The 16,148-nt window shown below is 40.9% G+C and overlaps 1 protein-coding gene across 1 annotated transcript; it reads left to right on the top strand.

Moving 5' to 3' along the window:
• Window positions 1–5,297: 5,297 nt before the first annotated feature.
• On the top strand, window positions 5,298–12,251 carry TMEM115 (transmembrane protein 115). The gene is made up of 2 exons (XM_032211245.1): window positions 5,298–6,759; window positions 10,846–12,251. The coding sequence occupies exons 1-2, from the start codon at window positions 5,906–5,908 to the stop codon at window positions 11,051–11,053; spliced, it is 1,062 nt and encodes a 353-aa protein (XP_032067136.1). The 5' UTR covers window positions 5,298–5,905; the 3' UTR covers window positions 11,054–12,251.
• The last annotated feature ends 3,897 nt before the right edge of the window (window positions 12,252–16,148 follow it).

Raw genomic sequence — 16,148 nt, 5'->3', positions numbered from 1 at the left:
AGCGTCAAGCGCCAATTGCGAGCGAGGTTTGAACCCAATGAATGCCAGGCATGAAAAGTGCCACTCAAACACTATACTTTTCCGCTCACCCTGGGAAAAAAAAGGCTCTCTGCTCAGCTTTTACATTGTTAGATTGGCTAGAGAGAGACATGGCACCAACAGGGTCCTGGGTCCTGGCATTTTGCAGGCAACCTGTCCTCTCACATTCTTTGGAATGCAACCCATCACGTGTGAATTAGATTTTGCCAATTATCCTATTAAAAGATAATGCTATTATTCTAAAATACGACTAACTCAATATTAAAAACTGTAAATATTTGATGCTGATAAATAATAGCAGTAATTGTTATTTAGTATGAGTAAAATCAGTATTGATATATCAATATAATATCTATCAAAATTGACAATAAACACTAAAATAACAATACAAATATATAATGTGAAATATAAATGTAATAAATATAATATATAAATGCAACATAAATGTAATAAAATAATTTATCATGAAATTCTCCCCCTTTAAAGTAGTAAGATCAATTAAATAGTCTAGCAAGTTTGGACAATATGCTATATGTTATGTTACGTAAGAATATATATACCTCAGAGTCAGATACAACATCCACATCATTTCCAACTGAGTCAATAAAATCATATGCCATGCCAAAACTATTTTAAATAAAGATATGAAATTAATCAAGTATTGCATTTATTTTTCAAAATGAATGTACATTTTTTTATTATTTAAGTTTTGTACCCTATCTTTTCTAACGTTAACTTTAAAAAGATGTTACATCAGACTACAATACAAGTAATTAAATGAAGACTAAAATAAGTGTTTTGGCATATTGAGCTTTTTATATTTCTTTCTAATATTGCTTCCTTAGTTGAGAACTTCCTCCTCAGCTTACTTACGCATTAACTGTTTGTTGCTTTTATGGTTTATTCATTCACTGCTCCATCTTCAGTTTTTTTCACAGGGGGCAGGGCTTCCTTCCTTCCTTCCTTCCTTCCTTCCTTCCCTCCCTCCCTCCCTCCCTCCACTCCTTTGGCCACCAATTTTGATCCAATTCTCTCTCTCTCTCTCTCTCTCTCACACACACACACACACACACACACACACACACGTTATGGGGGGGGGTTGAATTACTCCGCCTCACTGCGCAAAGTCGGCTCAGCATGTGTTCGGCCCCCACTTACGCCGAATCAAATCCGCGGCCGGCGGGACCAAGGCAGGGGTTGCATTTCAAAGCCGCCAGTCCTCTTGCTTCTTCTCCTTCACCAGCAAAGCTCCCGCTGGCTTCCCGGCCCATGGCTTTGGCGTCTCTCCCTCCACGCGGAGCCCCTGAGCTGGCTCCCGCGTTATCCCTCCCCCTTCCTCCTCTGCCGTGCTTTTGAGACCGCGGGAGCTAGTAGGAAAGCTCGGCCGCTTTCCTACTAGCTCCCGTGGCCTCAAAAGCACGGCAGAGGAGGAAGGGGGAGGGATAACGCGGGAGCCAGCTCAGGGGCTCCGCGTGGAGGGAGAGACGCCAAAGCCATGGGCCGGGAAGCCAGCGGGAGCTTTGCTGGTGAAGGAGAAGAAGCAAGAGGACTGGCGGCTCATCAAAACAAGTCTGGGGAGGTCCTTTGCGGGCGGCCTGTTCTAGCCGCCTGCAAAGGACTTCCCCACGTTTGCTTTGGTAGAAATCTCTGCGCGGAAGTTAGAAACTTCTGCGCGGGGTTTTCTTTCCATGTGCGCGGCCGCGCACGCGCGCACCTTAGAGGGAACAGTGCACCCAATCATTTTCACCTTGGAACACCCCAGTGCTATCCATTAAGAAACCAGATGGGTCATTTTGTTTTGTCCAGGATTTGAGAGGGGTGTATAAGAAGACCCTTATCCTCCATGTGGTAGTATCCAACCTGTATACCCTCTGGGCATAAATTAACTCAAAAGATAAGTGGTTCACAGTATTGGATTTGAAGGGTGCCTTCTGCATCCTGTTGGCAGAAGACAGACAGCCATTTTTTGCTTTTGAATGGTAAGACCCAATTTCAGGTGTCCCCCATACAATGTACATGGACCAGACTACCACAATGATTTAAAAAACAGTCCTACCATCTTTGGCCAATGCCTAAGGACCTTTACAAGCTATCATGGGTCAAGGAATATTCAGCTTTACAATATGTGGATGATTTACTTTTGGGAGCCAATACAAGAGAAAAATGTATAAAGTTGACTAAATTGCTCTTGAATTGGCTAGCAACTTGTGGACTTCAACTCCTAGAGCAAAGCTGGCTGAGGAACTCTGGGAGTTGAAGTCCACAGGTCTTAAAGTTGCCAAGGTTGGAGAACACTGGTATAGACAATAATTCTTTATCTCATGCTGAAAAATGCATAAAAACTTGATGAGTCCTTTGTTTGAGGTCCTGCCATTTTGCTAGCTGGGACCCCTTTCGCTGAAGCACTTCAATAAAAGGAAAACAACTTTAAGTCTGGTTGTCTTCATCAGCTTTGGCACCAGGCTGAGATCTGAATTATACAATAATACAATAGCAGAGTTGGAAGGGACCTTGGAGGTCTTCTAGTCTAACCCCTTGCCGAGGCAGGAAACTCTATAGCGTTTCAGACAAATGGCTATCCAATATCTTCTTAAAGACTTCCAGTGTTGGGGCATTCACAACTTCTGGAGGCAAGCTATTCCACTGATTAATTGTTCTGTCAAGAAATTTCTCCTCAGTTCTAAGTTGTTTCTCTCCTTGATTAGTTTCCACCCATTGCTTCTTTTTCTACCATCAGGTGCCTTGGAAAATAGTTTGACTCCCTCTTCTTTGTGGCAACCCCTGAATTTAGGGACAACAATTGTGCTTGACTACTTGTAATAATAACCATCATCATCACTGCTAACATCAGAAGCCTACCCACTAAGGGGACATAAGTAACCATACAGCCTTGCATAAATAACTATGGAAACTGCAGAGACTCATTGTAATACTCACACAGAAGCTAATGCTTTTCATAATAAAAAAATAAGAAGTAAAATATATGGCCATGAAAAAAACCTTAACAGCAGAAGAAAAAAAATATGTAGTGGACTTAATGGTAACACAGTATGCAACTGGTGGAGATTGGCTCTTCCCCAGTTTAAATAAACTTTCTGTGTGGCACACAACTATTACTCTTTCAAAAGAGCATTAAACTCATGTTATTAGGCTTCTGTTAAGAAAGCCCCTTTCAAGCGTTACAGCACCCAATCACTGGAGCAAGGAGCTTGCCCACAACAACTTTAGAAGCCCAGTGGGAGTTTGGCAGATTCTGACTTGACCAATCATGCAAGTTGAGCTGTGCATGCATGCTTCAGCCAGCCACTTGAGCGGCTGAATTCCGAATAAGCCATGGCATGGTAGTGGGTCACGGCCCAGGCTTTGGGGACTCTACCTTAAGGGGGGAAAGTAGGAGAGAGAAAACATTACCTGAACACTAAAACACTTAGGGATAACTGTAAGCTGTTATCTCAGGTAGAAAAATGTTATTGGGCCATATCAATGCAATAGTTAGAGCAGTGGTCCCCAACCTTTTTATCGCCGCGGACCAGTCAGCCTTTGATAATTTTACCGTGGCCCGCTGAGCACGTGCAGGGGTGGGGGGGCATTGTTCGCGACGACACATTGATTGTTTATATATCACGTGCATACCAGCGCGGGGCTCTCTTCCCTGGAGCCTTTGCGCACGGCCCAGGAGCCTTTGCGCTGCAGCGATCATGTCCCCCGGCCGCTGCAGCGATCATGGCCCCCGGCCGCTGCGCGGCCCGGTGCCAGGTACTCCACGGCCCGGCACCGGTCCGCGGACCGGGGGTTGGGGACCACTGAGTTAGAGGGCCAGTAAGGCAATGTTGTGTTTGTGAAAAAATAAATACCAGTTTCATGTTTTGGATGCTCTGGCAACAATCCAGAGATTGGATTTTTTAAATCTCTTTGATGAGTAAAAAGCCAATCTTTCTAACAAGCAACTTGATAACTAAAGGCCATGCCAAAGATACAGAATGTGAGCAATTTAAGAAATGTAAGAACTCTGCATTCCATTCTGCAGTGCTTAGCCAACTTCTCAATAGCCATTATGCAAACTAGCAGGGGAGATTATTTCATCATTGTAACTGTAGCTACTTCTGGAATATTTGGAACATTTCTTATGACATATTTCATTACAAAATATGAAAGAGAATGTCCTTGATATCCAGTTCCCCTCCAATTTTTTTACAGTAAACTACTGGGTGCAGATGAGAATCAGATGACTGATTCTAAAATAACCTATTTGGGCATCATCAACAGACATAGCCACCTCCCTCAAACACATCATGCCTTCATGCAGAAACTGGGAGGCTGTTTTAGTTCTTCATAAGACATGAAAGCTGCTTCACTGCTGGGTGACTTTGTGACATTCTCTCTCAGCCAGATCCATCTAGCAGTCTGTGGCACACTCTCTAAATTAGACATTTCCAGTTGTTCCAACGCTTAAGAGATACAAGTATCCTAAGAGGATATGCCATACATCCGCCTATACTGACGGTTTCTTGCTAGAAATTACTCATTATGTTCCTTTGCATGTAATCAGCATTTCCCAGCTTGGCGATTTCCAGGGGGTGAATTTCAACTCATAGAATTATATACCATCAATTATAAAACTATGGATATTTGGAAAAATTGAAAATGGGCTAATGTAAGTAGAAATTTAGTTAAAGCTTTTTTTTATAGTATTACTATAGTTACTGTTAATATATTACTGTTATAGTTATTAGCTTGTATGTTAAGATTTGCTGTTAATTTTTCTTTGGCTTTGCTTTATTTGTAATTGTTATCCTGGCATGGCACTGTCTTCAATAAAATATACATTTTAAAAAAGAATTATCATCAATGGCCATATTGGTTGTACAATACAATGGGAGTTGAAGCCCAAACAAAGTTTGGAAACACTTAAAAAAAAAGGAAAGGGGAAAAAAGCTTGAATTTGCCCAAATCTGCCGGTGCAGAGCAGCGCTGCCTCATTCCTTCATAAACCACTCTTCTCTAAAAAACGCTCATGGAGATCAATTCCACTTGGACTTAAATAGGAGTTCACTGGAAACTGTTACAAGGCAGCACCACTGGCTGCTTCCTCGCGGGGAATCCTTCCCCTCCTTCCACCCCATCGACCCCCTTCTTCCGCGCGAGAATTTGGGTCCCAGCGCATGCCGGAATCATCCTTGCGCAATAGGTGAGCTTCCATTTCCCGTCATGCACCAGAACAGCTCGCCGACCAATCACGCGTGCGCAAGCCCTACTGTTTGTTTGCGTTGGAGTGCGGGCGGACAGAGCTAGAGCAAGGCCGGCCTGGAGGAAGAAGAGGCGGCGGCAGAAGGGACGCAGCGAGCGTGCCGCCGTGGGGCGGGGCCGCCGGGCGTCGGCCTCGAGAGAGAGCGCGACTTGGCAGGTGGGGGAGATTTCTGCTTCCGGCGAAGGGAGGCCGAAGCGAGGCCTTCCTTGGCAACCTTCCGCCCCTGCCGTCAGGCTGAATGGGGCTGCGAGCGCCTCCTCCTCCTGCAAAACGGCCCAGTCGAGCCTTCACCGTCTGATAGGCGCTAAAAGGCCAGCCTCTGTCCCCGAGGAACCGCTTCGGCTGTGCTGGTCTCTTTCGGTGGGACGAGGTCGTGAAGGTGCTGCGGAGAAAGGGGCTCCGTGGCTCCAAAGCTGTGGGTGCCGGGGAGCGAATGCCGTCCATTTCGAACCGGACTCCCGACTCCGTTTGGGGGCGAGGTGGAAAAAGATGACGGAGCGGAGAGGCCGTTTGCGCTGAGAAAAGAGGAAGGCTTCCGGGCCACCGGATCTTCACCCCTAAGCCAGACTCTAGGATCAAATTCTCTGGACTGGTTGGGCGGCGGTTTCGAAGGGAAACATGAACAGATATCTGCCGGTAGCACGACAGCATTTCCTGGCTGTGTTAGCCAGCACCAGTGTAGTCGTAAAATCGATATGTGCCATTGTCATTTTGCTCTATCTTCTCTCCTTTGCTGTAGACACGGTCTTTGGACTTGGGGTTACCCCCGGATATCTCTTCCCACCCAACTTTTGGATATGGACGCTGGCAACCCACAGCCTGGTGGAAAAGCATATTTGGGATGTGGGTGTAAGCCTGGCCACTATAGTGGTGGCAGGAAGGTTGCTGGAGCCACTCTGGGGTGCCCTGGAACTTTTGATCTTCTTTGCCGTGGTGAATATTTCAGTTGGGCTTTTGGGGGCCTTTGCTTATCTTCTTACTTACATGGCGACGTTCAGTCTGCCTTACTTGTTTTCTGTTCGCATTTATGGAATGCTGGGTTTCCTTGGCGGGGTCTTAGTGGCCCTCAAGCAAACCATGGGTGACAGTACTGTCTTAAAGATACCTCAGGTGCGAATGAAAGTGGTTCCCATGCTCTTGCTTCTCATTCTTTCGGTTTTGAGACTGACCACTCTTATTGAAAGCAACATTTTGGCTTCTTATGGTTTTGGGGTCCTTTCCAGTTGGATATACCTGCGTTTTTACCAGAGGCATAGCCGAGGGCGTGGCGATATGTCAGACCATTTTGCATTTGCCACATTCTTCCCTGAGATCCTACAGCCTGTGGTTGGTTTGCTAGCCAATCTTGTGCACACCATCTTAGTGAAAGTGAGAGTCTGCCGGAAAACAGTGAAACGTTATGATGTTGGAGCCCCTTCTTCTATTACTATCAGCTTGCCTGGAACAGATCCTCAGGATGCTGAACGAAGGAGGTAATTTTTTTTTAAACTATATCTAGGTTAAACTTTTATGTGATCTGTGTCGGAAAGGAAAAGGGAGGAACTAAGTGAATTATGGCTAATTTTCCAAGATAAAACCATTGAAAATAGTCCCTTTTTAAATTGAAGTTTTTTATTTAAATGCCTTATGTATTTGAGAAAAAAATATACCTTTGATTTATTGAGCTTTCTTGTTTGTTTGACTACTACTGAGAGCTCTGTCCTCAGAATATTCTATCAAAGATATCAATCTTTGGTATCCAGGTTGATGCACGGGCAGAGCAAAAAGTAAGAGTGAAAACTTACATCTCTCCTGTTCCTGTGCATTTTAAAACAATTCATTTTCTTTGCAGCAAAGGAGAGAGAGAGAATATTTAAACCAGAACAAGAAGTTATAGTTGAGATTCAAGAGAACTGTGAATCCAGCTGAATTCTTTTAATGAGGCCTCCAGCTTACTTCTTTAGACTTTCTATTGTCATTATTGCCAACGCTAGGAAAAGTGAGTTGTAAGAAAATTTATTTTTAAACATAGATTTAAATAATTCTTTTTCAGACTTTGCATATTTATTTGACCCATATATTTATGGGGTTATATTTTTATATAAAGGTAATCTCATAGTCTGCAGAATCTAATACTATGCAGTGAGTTTGTTATTAGTATTTACAGCACTAGTTAAAATTTGCCAATGGAGTCTGCAGTTTATTAACAGTACAAATTTAAACTTGCAAAGGACTAGATTTGAAAATAAAAAAACTATTTCAGAAGAAAGCATTTGTAAGCTACTTCTATAATACTACTAAGAAAATTCCATATAATTGTGTGTATGAAATAAAATGGTTGCCCATAAAAATTATGTCTAAACACTTTAAAAAACGATCCATTGAATTAACTGGGAACTTCATACAAGTAAATGAATATACCCTAGCTATATATGCATTGTGTAGAGTTTAAACTTGGAACAGTTTAAATATCAAACTTTTTTGTCTAAGTATGACATTCACCAAAAAAATGCCTTAAAAAAGCCAAAAGGACATTATTTTTCAATTTATATTCGGTAGAGGGAATTGTAGACTTGGAAAATCACAATACATATGTTAAAACTTCTGGTACAGAGGTAATCTTCAACTTACATTCATTTAGCAACCATTCAAAGTTACAATGGCACTGAAAAAAATGAATTATGACTGTGTTTCACATGTTCGTTGCAGCATCCCCTTGGTCATGTGATCAAGGTACTTGGCAACGGGCATGTATTTATGACAGTTGCAGTGTCCTAGGTCATATGATTCCTTTTTGCGATCTGACAGAGTCAATAGGGAAGCCAGATTCACTTAACAACTGTGTTACTGACTTAACAACTGCATGATTCACTTAACAACTGTGACAAGAAAGGTTGTAAAATTGAGCAAAACTGTCTTAACTATCTTACCAACGGAAATTTTGTGCTCAATTTGGTCGTAAGTCAAGGACTATCTGTACATCTAAAGCGGGGGGGGGGGGGGAACGCACGGTCCACTGATGTTGTTCAAAAGTTTAAGTAACTGTTGTACATTATACTATTTTTCACCTCAGCAGGTTAATTGTATTAAAGAAAACATTACTTTAAATTATTGTGTTGTGAAGTTAATATGAATTTAGTGGAGCAAAACAGTTTGAGGAGTAGTTAATACTTCTCCAAAAAGAAGGCTGGGTCTTATTTTCTTTTGACCCCCCCAAAAAACAGTTAGGCCTTCTTTTTGGATGGTTCTAATTATTGATTCACCTTGCGGTGGTGGCACCAACCACCCCACCCAGCAAGAATCTGCTGCTGCCTCATTTCTGCAGGCGCTAGCTGCCACTCGCACGCATCAGCCCGGCCTCCGTTTCGCCTTCAGATGCCTTCCAGTAGGCATCTGAAGGCAAAACAGCGGCTGGGGCAATGCATGCGAGTGGTGACAAGTGGGCGCAGTAGAGGCTGCAGAAGGTGATGCAGGTATTGGGGTGTGCAAGGCCTGGTAAGTAGGGCAGCTCAACACACACCTATCCCCACCCTAGCTTATTTTTTACCTTCCTGCCTCACCCACCCCCTGCACACCAGAGTGGGCGGAGTCTTAATTAGGGCTAATTTTGTGGCTGGGGCTTAATTTGATCGCATGCGCTCAAAAACGTGATAGGGCTTCTTTTCAATGTGGGCTGTCTTTTTGGAGAAACACAGTAGTTTTATTGTATTAACACTATTAAACATTACATATCCTAGGTAGGAAATGTAATTTGGTAAAGCGAAGCTCAGTGTTACAGTTTTTATTTATAAGGCTAAACTATCATCATATCTGTTTTTAAAAGTTATAAAATGTGTCTTTTGCAGATGTGTTTTCGGTGAATTGCCTTTGCAGGCACTTCTGAGCTGTCTTGCATAACTATTTGATCGGTTTAGTTTAGATATTTCAGTTCATATTCTCCTATGCCTGTAGTATAAATGCTTTCCACTGTTACTGTGGTTTCTGAATAGTCTGAATACAAATGCAGAATAAATAATTACAGGGTTGGAGTACTTGCTCCTCTGTCATAAAGGAAAAAAGAACTATTTTACTCAAAAAAGAAGTTTCAGTTAAAAGCAAATATATTCAGCGCACAATGAGCTATTTTTTTGTTTTAATTTTTTTTTTAAAGTTTTCTCTATTGTGATTTTTTTTAAAAAAATATTCTGAATACTTTGCACTTGTGAATCACAAACTAATACTTGCAAATGGGAGCAATTTAGTCATTCCTTTTATGATTAAGGGAATTACTATGGTGACAAGTTTTTTACCATTTGAATTATTTTATGTACTTGTAACATGATAACAAGAGCACTAAGCACAAATGTGGCCAAGAATGTTCTGCAACTGAAACCTTGAACACTGTAGGGTAGAAATAAGTAGATCTCCAGCCCAATCAAATTAACATTTGTAGGTATTTAACACTGTATTTTCTATTAAAAACGTCTAGTTTGGATTGTTTGTGAGAGTTTTAGCAAGGCACATGTAGATTCAGTCAGTAACAACACCCTGGACTACTTTATTATTGTCTCTGCTGCCTTCTGAATTCCACTGTGAAAGAGAGCAGGGTTTGCACAATTGCACAGAAAAAGACATCCAAAGAAATGCAGGGCCAAACTGATGGACATTGCCTTTTCTGGCTGCCAAATAATTGTAAGCTTGTCATGTTCTCTGGTCCTTTCCTTAAGAGAGAAAAATCAAGATTGCATGGCAGAGCCACCAGAGCAAACTTTCTCTCACTTGATCTTTTCTTTGGAAAACATCAGTATGGAATGCTTGATTGTCTAGCAAAAGCTGTATAACCCTTATGTATAGAACAAATCAGTACTTTCATTATAATTATACTAGATTGAATAGATTGAAACTTTATAGAGTATATAATGAAGCATGTAGCCCATAAACTGGATTGCTTTAATAGATCAATGAAATAAGAGTTATACTACTAGGCTGTTACTCTTGTTCTTGAGTTAGAGTATTGAACTGTTTATTTTTTAATAATTTAGTAAGTGCATTTTCTTTAAACTATAAATACTTTGAAGCAACATGGTATCTAAAGTGCAACCTGAACTAGTAACTGCATTATTGTAACATTCTTTCCACCAGGGGTTATGTTCTTAAGAAAGGTCAAATGTCACAATCGGGAGAGAGTCAACTTGAATAAGGCTATATTAAATATTGCTACTTTATACTGAAAGACAAAGAATCTATTTTCATATTGTTAAGAATGAAGACAAATACATTACTAGAGACCTGACTAATAGTTGTCATCAGTGAATGGAAAATGAAGAGTTAAAGATATTAATAGATAATATATGTTAAATGGATATTCCTGTAGATATTAATGTGGAGGTATCTATATAGTACATGTGACAAAACACTCATAGCCTGCATTAGATGGATGTGATATGGGGGAAGAATTGTTTTCAATCTTGAGCTGTTTTTATTCCCAGAGCTTTAAAGTGGTTTTAGTCTCTTCAGTAACTAACACTAGAAAATTCCTGTTCCATGGAATGCATGATAGACTGTTCAAACTTTGTACTATTTTTTTTTTCATTCTGTAGACAACTGGCTCTAAAGGCACTGAATGAACGATTGAAACGTGTGGAAGATCAGTCAGCCTGGCCTAGTATGGAGGATGAAGATGAAGAAAATATCAAGGCCGATACTCCCTTGCTACCTGAAAAGAGCCGGGACTCTGCTGGTGTTGGAAAAGCTTCCAGCCAAGAATCCAGCCTCATTACCTTTGAAGATGCTCCCTCTCAGTTGTGACCATGAAGCATTTGCATCTCTTGCCTGCTCCTGCATATCAGAGCTGCTAATGATCCTTCACCTGCCCTCCCTCGTAGTGTTCCCTGTTTTGCAGGAACAAAACACTATGCCTCCTTGCTACTTCCTCCAGCATTTGTGAGCCACCTGTACTTTTGCCAGGTCTTAGGACTCTTTTGGTGAAAACTGAATTGTCAAACTGACTTGAGAGGTTGCTTCATCTCTTCAAAAAGGTTTTGAAATTAAGAACTTCTCAGAACTGGCAGGGGAAGAAGGAGGACATAGCTCAATAAGGAGCATCTCCTTAAAAAAAATCTATAAAATTTGCCCCAGCCTAAAGCTGCCATTGTGGCTATTAACACAATGCTTGTGTTTAGTTCCTTTAATGGCAATTCTGGTTAATCTTGATGGAGTCTTGTATTCTCCAATCTGATGAAGCTGTTCTTCTTTGAGTTCTAAATGCTAAATTATCACATAAACCCAACGAAAATATCACAGAACAACCCCTTCGAATGTACAGCATTCTCCTCGATTGCAGTTTTACTTGGTGGCAGTGATTGTTGTCAATGACTATTTGGCGGCTTCTTTTTTCTTTCAGAATTAGTTATTGATTAAATAAGCAAATTAATATTGATTAAATAAGCAAAAAAGATCTTTGTAACTCACTTTTATTTCCAATATCCATGGGTTTCATAATTTTAAACCCTGCCAAATAAAACTGTTAAGTTCCCTCTTGTAGAGGCAGCAGTTAAAGCCTTTTAATAATAGTAATGCCATTGCTGATTTTTTTAAGTGAAAGGATGCAGGCTGCAGCTTGCTTCTAGATTGCCAGTTAATAGTGGATAGGAAACCATTGTCTGAGACCTTCCATAGGACTCCAAAAGGAAATTAATTTGATTTGTTTTTCTTCACTTCCATTTACAATTATTCAAAGTATAAAGCAGTTTTTGTCTTTAGTGGGCAACCAGTGTATTCAAGACACCACTGGGGTAAATTTTTGCCACAGTAGGTTTCATACTACTACTATTTTTTATTTTTTGCAGGAGACTGACAGTTCCTCTGATTCTATTTTTTTGTTTGTTTGTTGAGATCATTAACCTCTTTTCCTTTTGGCTGAGATATTTTTTTTATATGGGGCAACAAGTTCTGACATTTCTTGCCCTGATAGCCAACTAAAGGTGAACAACTAGGTTAGGTAGCACTTAAAAGAATGGAAAGAGAATGTATGAAAATGTTAAGATAATTTTTTTAAAGGACCATGATTTTTTTTTGTCAACCAAGAAGTAAAACACAGATTTCAGTATCAATAAACAGTTCTTTCAAAGAGTGCCTCTTGATTGGCTTTCTAAACCTCCCGTCATTCATCATTTGACCATGTTTGTTCCTACTTGCAAAAGAGCTCACAAAAATCATTTTCACGGCAATCAGTATCGTCAACATGAGGGGATGTTAAAATGCAATAACACATGTTGTCTGTGAAGTCTTTAACATGCAAACTCCTGAATGTTAAGAGTCTTGCTTCTTTTGTAGAATTAAGCCCAGTCTGATCAAGATAATGTACATCCTTGTTCACTTCCTCATCCCATTTCACTACAGAAATCCTGCATAATAAACACTGTCCATTTTGAACCTGAAAGCTTGAGTAAAAAAACTGAACCACGATATCTTAAAGTTTAGTGTTTCCAACTGCAGCTGTCTCCTAATTATTTTGCTTATCTGGTCTTTAAAATTTCCAGGGTTGAATACCTGTCTACTTCTTAGGACTTAATACTTCTCCATGGTATCGACGGGAGAGTCCAGGATGGGTTATACTAGCCTGCTAGCTTGTTGACTGAATTGAAAATCTGAAGACATGCCTCCTTGGCAATGGTCCCCAGTCTTTCAATTCAGTCTCAGCTCGCAGTACTGGTTTTCTTGAGCTGAGAGCTCACGTTTTGAAGGATTGTTGGCTTGTGATATAAATCGGTTTGATATCAATAGAAGAGAACGACAGTACATCGTGTTGTGAGTTAGTCCTGTAGGCGCCATTGCGGGGCTCTTTAGCCCTAGATTTAGCGCTTCCTGTGTTTGCCCTTTGAGCTACGATCTTTTGCCTCAGGGACTTTTAACGGACATTGAGGCTGTCCTTAATTGCTCAGGAAAGATCACGCTTATTAAAAGCATAGCAAGATCTTTTTGTGTGCTGTGCGTCTGCAATTGGAGGATTAGCAGCAGATTTCTGCGAATTGTAGTTTGCTTTTTGTGTTGATTATTCTACAACTTGACACTAATGGTTGCATTTTCAAGGCTGGCAACGCCGTTTGGTCGTGTGGCTTGGACATTTTAAAATAGCAAAAGAAGGGCGCTAAACCTATGGGTAGTCCTCAACGTATGATTGCAATTGAGGCTAAAATGTATGTTAAGTGAAAAAGTTGTTTCTAATATATTTCCCATATATTAGAAAAGCCAAAAAATATGTGAAAAGCTAGGGCCGACAATCTGAAAAATTACATTCAGAAATTTGAGTTCACAGGCAGTCTCAGAAGCTAGTTTGAGTTGCTGGATCAATCTCTGATTAGAATAATTTATTAATATTGGACTTAATTTGACAAGATTCAAAACTAGTAACCTGTGCATGTACAAAAGGACTTTTTCAACTTAAATTTTTAAATCCATTTATAAGTCCCAAATGGATTAATTTTCTAAATCACTTTAAAAGTCTGAATCACTTTTTGGATGGCTTAGACAACCTGGTATTTACAACACTGTAATTCTGGTTGAAATCTTAGACCAGGGGTGTCAAACTCACGACCTGTGGGCTGGATGCCCCATGTGCTGGCCATGCCCACCTCCATTTTAGTGAAAGGGAAGTTGCAATATGTCATGTGACAACTACATGACATTGCAAGTTTGACACGCCTGTCTCAGACCATTAATAAAAAAAAAGTTCTTAATGAAAGACTTGGTTACAGTTTGACTACTGTGAATTATAAATAGAGAGCCAGTTTAGTGAAGTGGTTAAGGTATGCCACTAAAAACCAGGAGACTGAGTTCTAGTCCTACCTTAGGCACACAAAGCCAGCTGGATGACCTTGGGCCAGTTTCTCTCTCTGAGCTGTTTTTAATTATTTTATTTCCAGTTATTTCCAATGTCACCCCTCCCCCCCAAAAAAACAAAGATGAGACCTCAAAAAAGTGCATAAAAACACACACACATTGTTTCCCCAGTTATTTGCCCAACTAATTTGACCTCTATTTACTGTTTAAAAAAATCAGTTAACAGGTAAAATCAACAACAAAACTAAACTTCAAAACTCTTGTTAACATTCTAGTATTTTACATGTAGAAAGTCCTCTACAGCAGTGGTCCCCAACCTTTTTATCGCCGTGGACCAGTCAGCCTTTGATAATTTTACCGTGGCCCGCTGAGCGCGCGCAGGGGTGGGGGGGTGTTGTTCACGACGACACATTGATTGTTTATATATCAGATTGTTTTGATTAAACAACTTTTATTTTATTGTATTTAAACATGCCTTACAAAATAAAATACAATTACATAAATATAAAGTGCAAGGCTACGCTATTAGCGCTGTCTACGCTAGCCCTACGTAGCTGCGCAGGCGCTCTTAGGTTTTTTTCAGGAATTGGCCAGCGCTGAAGCGCTGAAAAGGAATGAGAAGGGCGGCGCTGGACACAGGGCGGTGGGCCGCTGGTGACGTCAGAGTGCCACCAGCGGTCCAGTAACACCCCTTGTGCCAGTTAGCCCTAATTTGCATACAGAAAGAAACTATGGCCCCCGGCCGCTGCAGCGATCATGGCCCCTGGCCGCTGCAGCGATCATGGCCCCCGGCCGCTGCGCGGCCCGGTGCCAGGTACTCCACGGCCCGGCACCGGTCCGCGGACCGGGGGTTGGGGATCACTGCTCTACAGCTTCTAATCTACCATAGACCACTGCTATCATTATCTTTAATCTGTCCAGGATCAAATTTGATTGATTCTTGAAAATACATGAAGCTTTTCCTTAAAATTCTAACTGGAATCTTTCCCAATAATTGCATCTCATTCCCCAAAGTCATAGTTCTCTGTTGTGAATACTGTATCTCTGTAGCACTTGTTCAGAGATATTTTTGTGCAGGTTTGAACTACAACATCTCTTTAACAGTTGTCTTCTGAGGGAATATAATGTCTATCCCATAATCTCTTTATTTTCTTTTAAAAGTTCAGTTTATTGCTGATCCAAACTGCCAATTTAAATTTGTGACCCTTTGGCCTTCTCCAATGAATCTGTAATTCTTCAACAAAGCTATTATAATTCTGTCAACAACAAATTGACTTCCAATTCATCCAATTGCAAGTCTGATTTAAGGGTAATTACCTCTCTAAGTATTGTGCTTGTAAGTTTCAAGAAGGCTTTGAAATTAAGTTGTTCTGGCTCTCTCCTTTCTTTTATATCTCTTTTTGTGGGCATTGCAAAGAATATATAATGCATAATGTTAATATTTAATATACTGTTATTTTCATTTTAAATATAATCCAGATTTCTTTTATAGCCAGATTTCACAACAAAATGTAGGCAATTGCTCTCAAAGATAAAAGAAGTAGATCTTCTGTAACAAAAATGTCCACAGGAAAAATTAAGATAATGTTCCTCACAGGGAATATTCTATTTATTCCCAGAGAATAAATAGAAATGAAAGAGGTTTCCCCTCTCTTTAGAGAAAAAAAGAGAAACCAGACATATATACAAAATAAAGTAGCAAAGTTTTTTTAATTGAAAAAATGCAAAACTCTTGTCCAGTGCAGATATAAATCAAATCAGATCACTTTCACTACCAAGGAGGGAATAACTTCCAAAATCTTGCCAAAAAACTTGCAGGATTAGTTCAGGCAGTCATGAGGAGGTAACAATGATTTCATGGTATGTACACACCAGGGCTGGGTTCCTACCGGTTCGCACCGGATCGCACGATCCGGTTCGTCGGTGAACCCGGAAGTAAGGAACTTCCGGGAACGCCGGTACCGGTCGTGGGCCCTGTCGCGCGTTCCCCCGCCCGTCTGGACTAAGCGCAGCCTGCCGTTCACTGTTTGGCTGGAGTCCAGCCAATCAGTGAGCGGGCTGG

This window comes from Thamnophis elegans, chromosome 2 (assembly GCF_009769535.1).
Source record: "Thamnophis elegans isolate rThaEle1 chromosome 2, rThaEle1.pri, whole genome shotgun sequence".
Classification (NCBI taxonomy): domain Eukaryota; kingdom Metazoa; phylum Chordata; class Lepidosauria; order Squamata; family Colubridae; genus Thamnophis; species Thamnophis elegans.
Note: the sequence above shows the minus strand (reverse complement) of the source record. Positions and strands in the feature narration are given on the sequence as shown.

Coding starts and splice junctions, on each gene's coding strand:
- TMEM115 (XM_032211245.1), top strand. CDS start 5,906: ATGAACAGATATCTGCCGGTAGCACGACAGCATTTCCTGGCTGTGTTA. Junction 6,760..10,845: donor CAGGATGCTGAACGAAGGAG/GTAATTTTTTTT, acceptor TTCATTCTGTAG/ACAACTGGCTCTAAAGGCAC.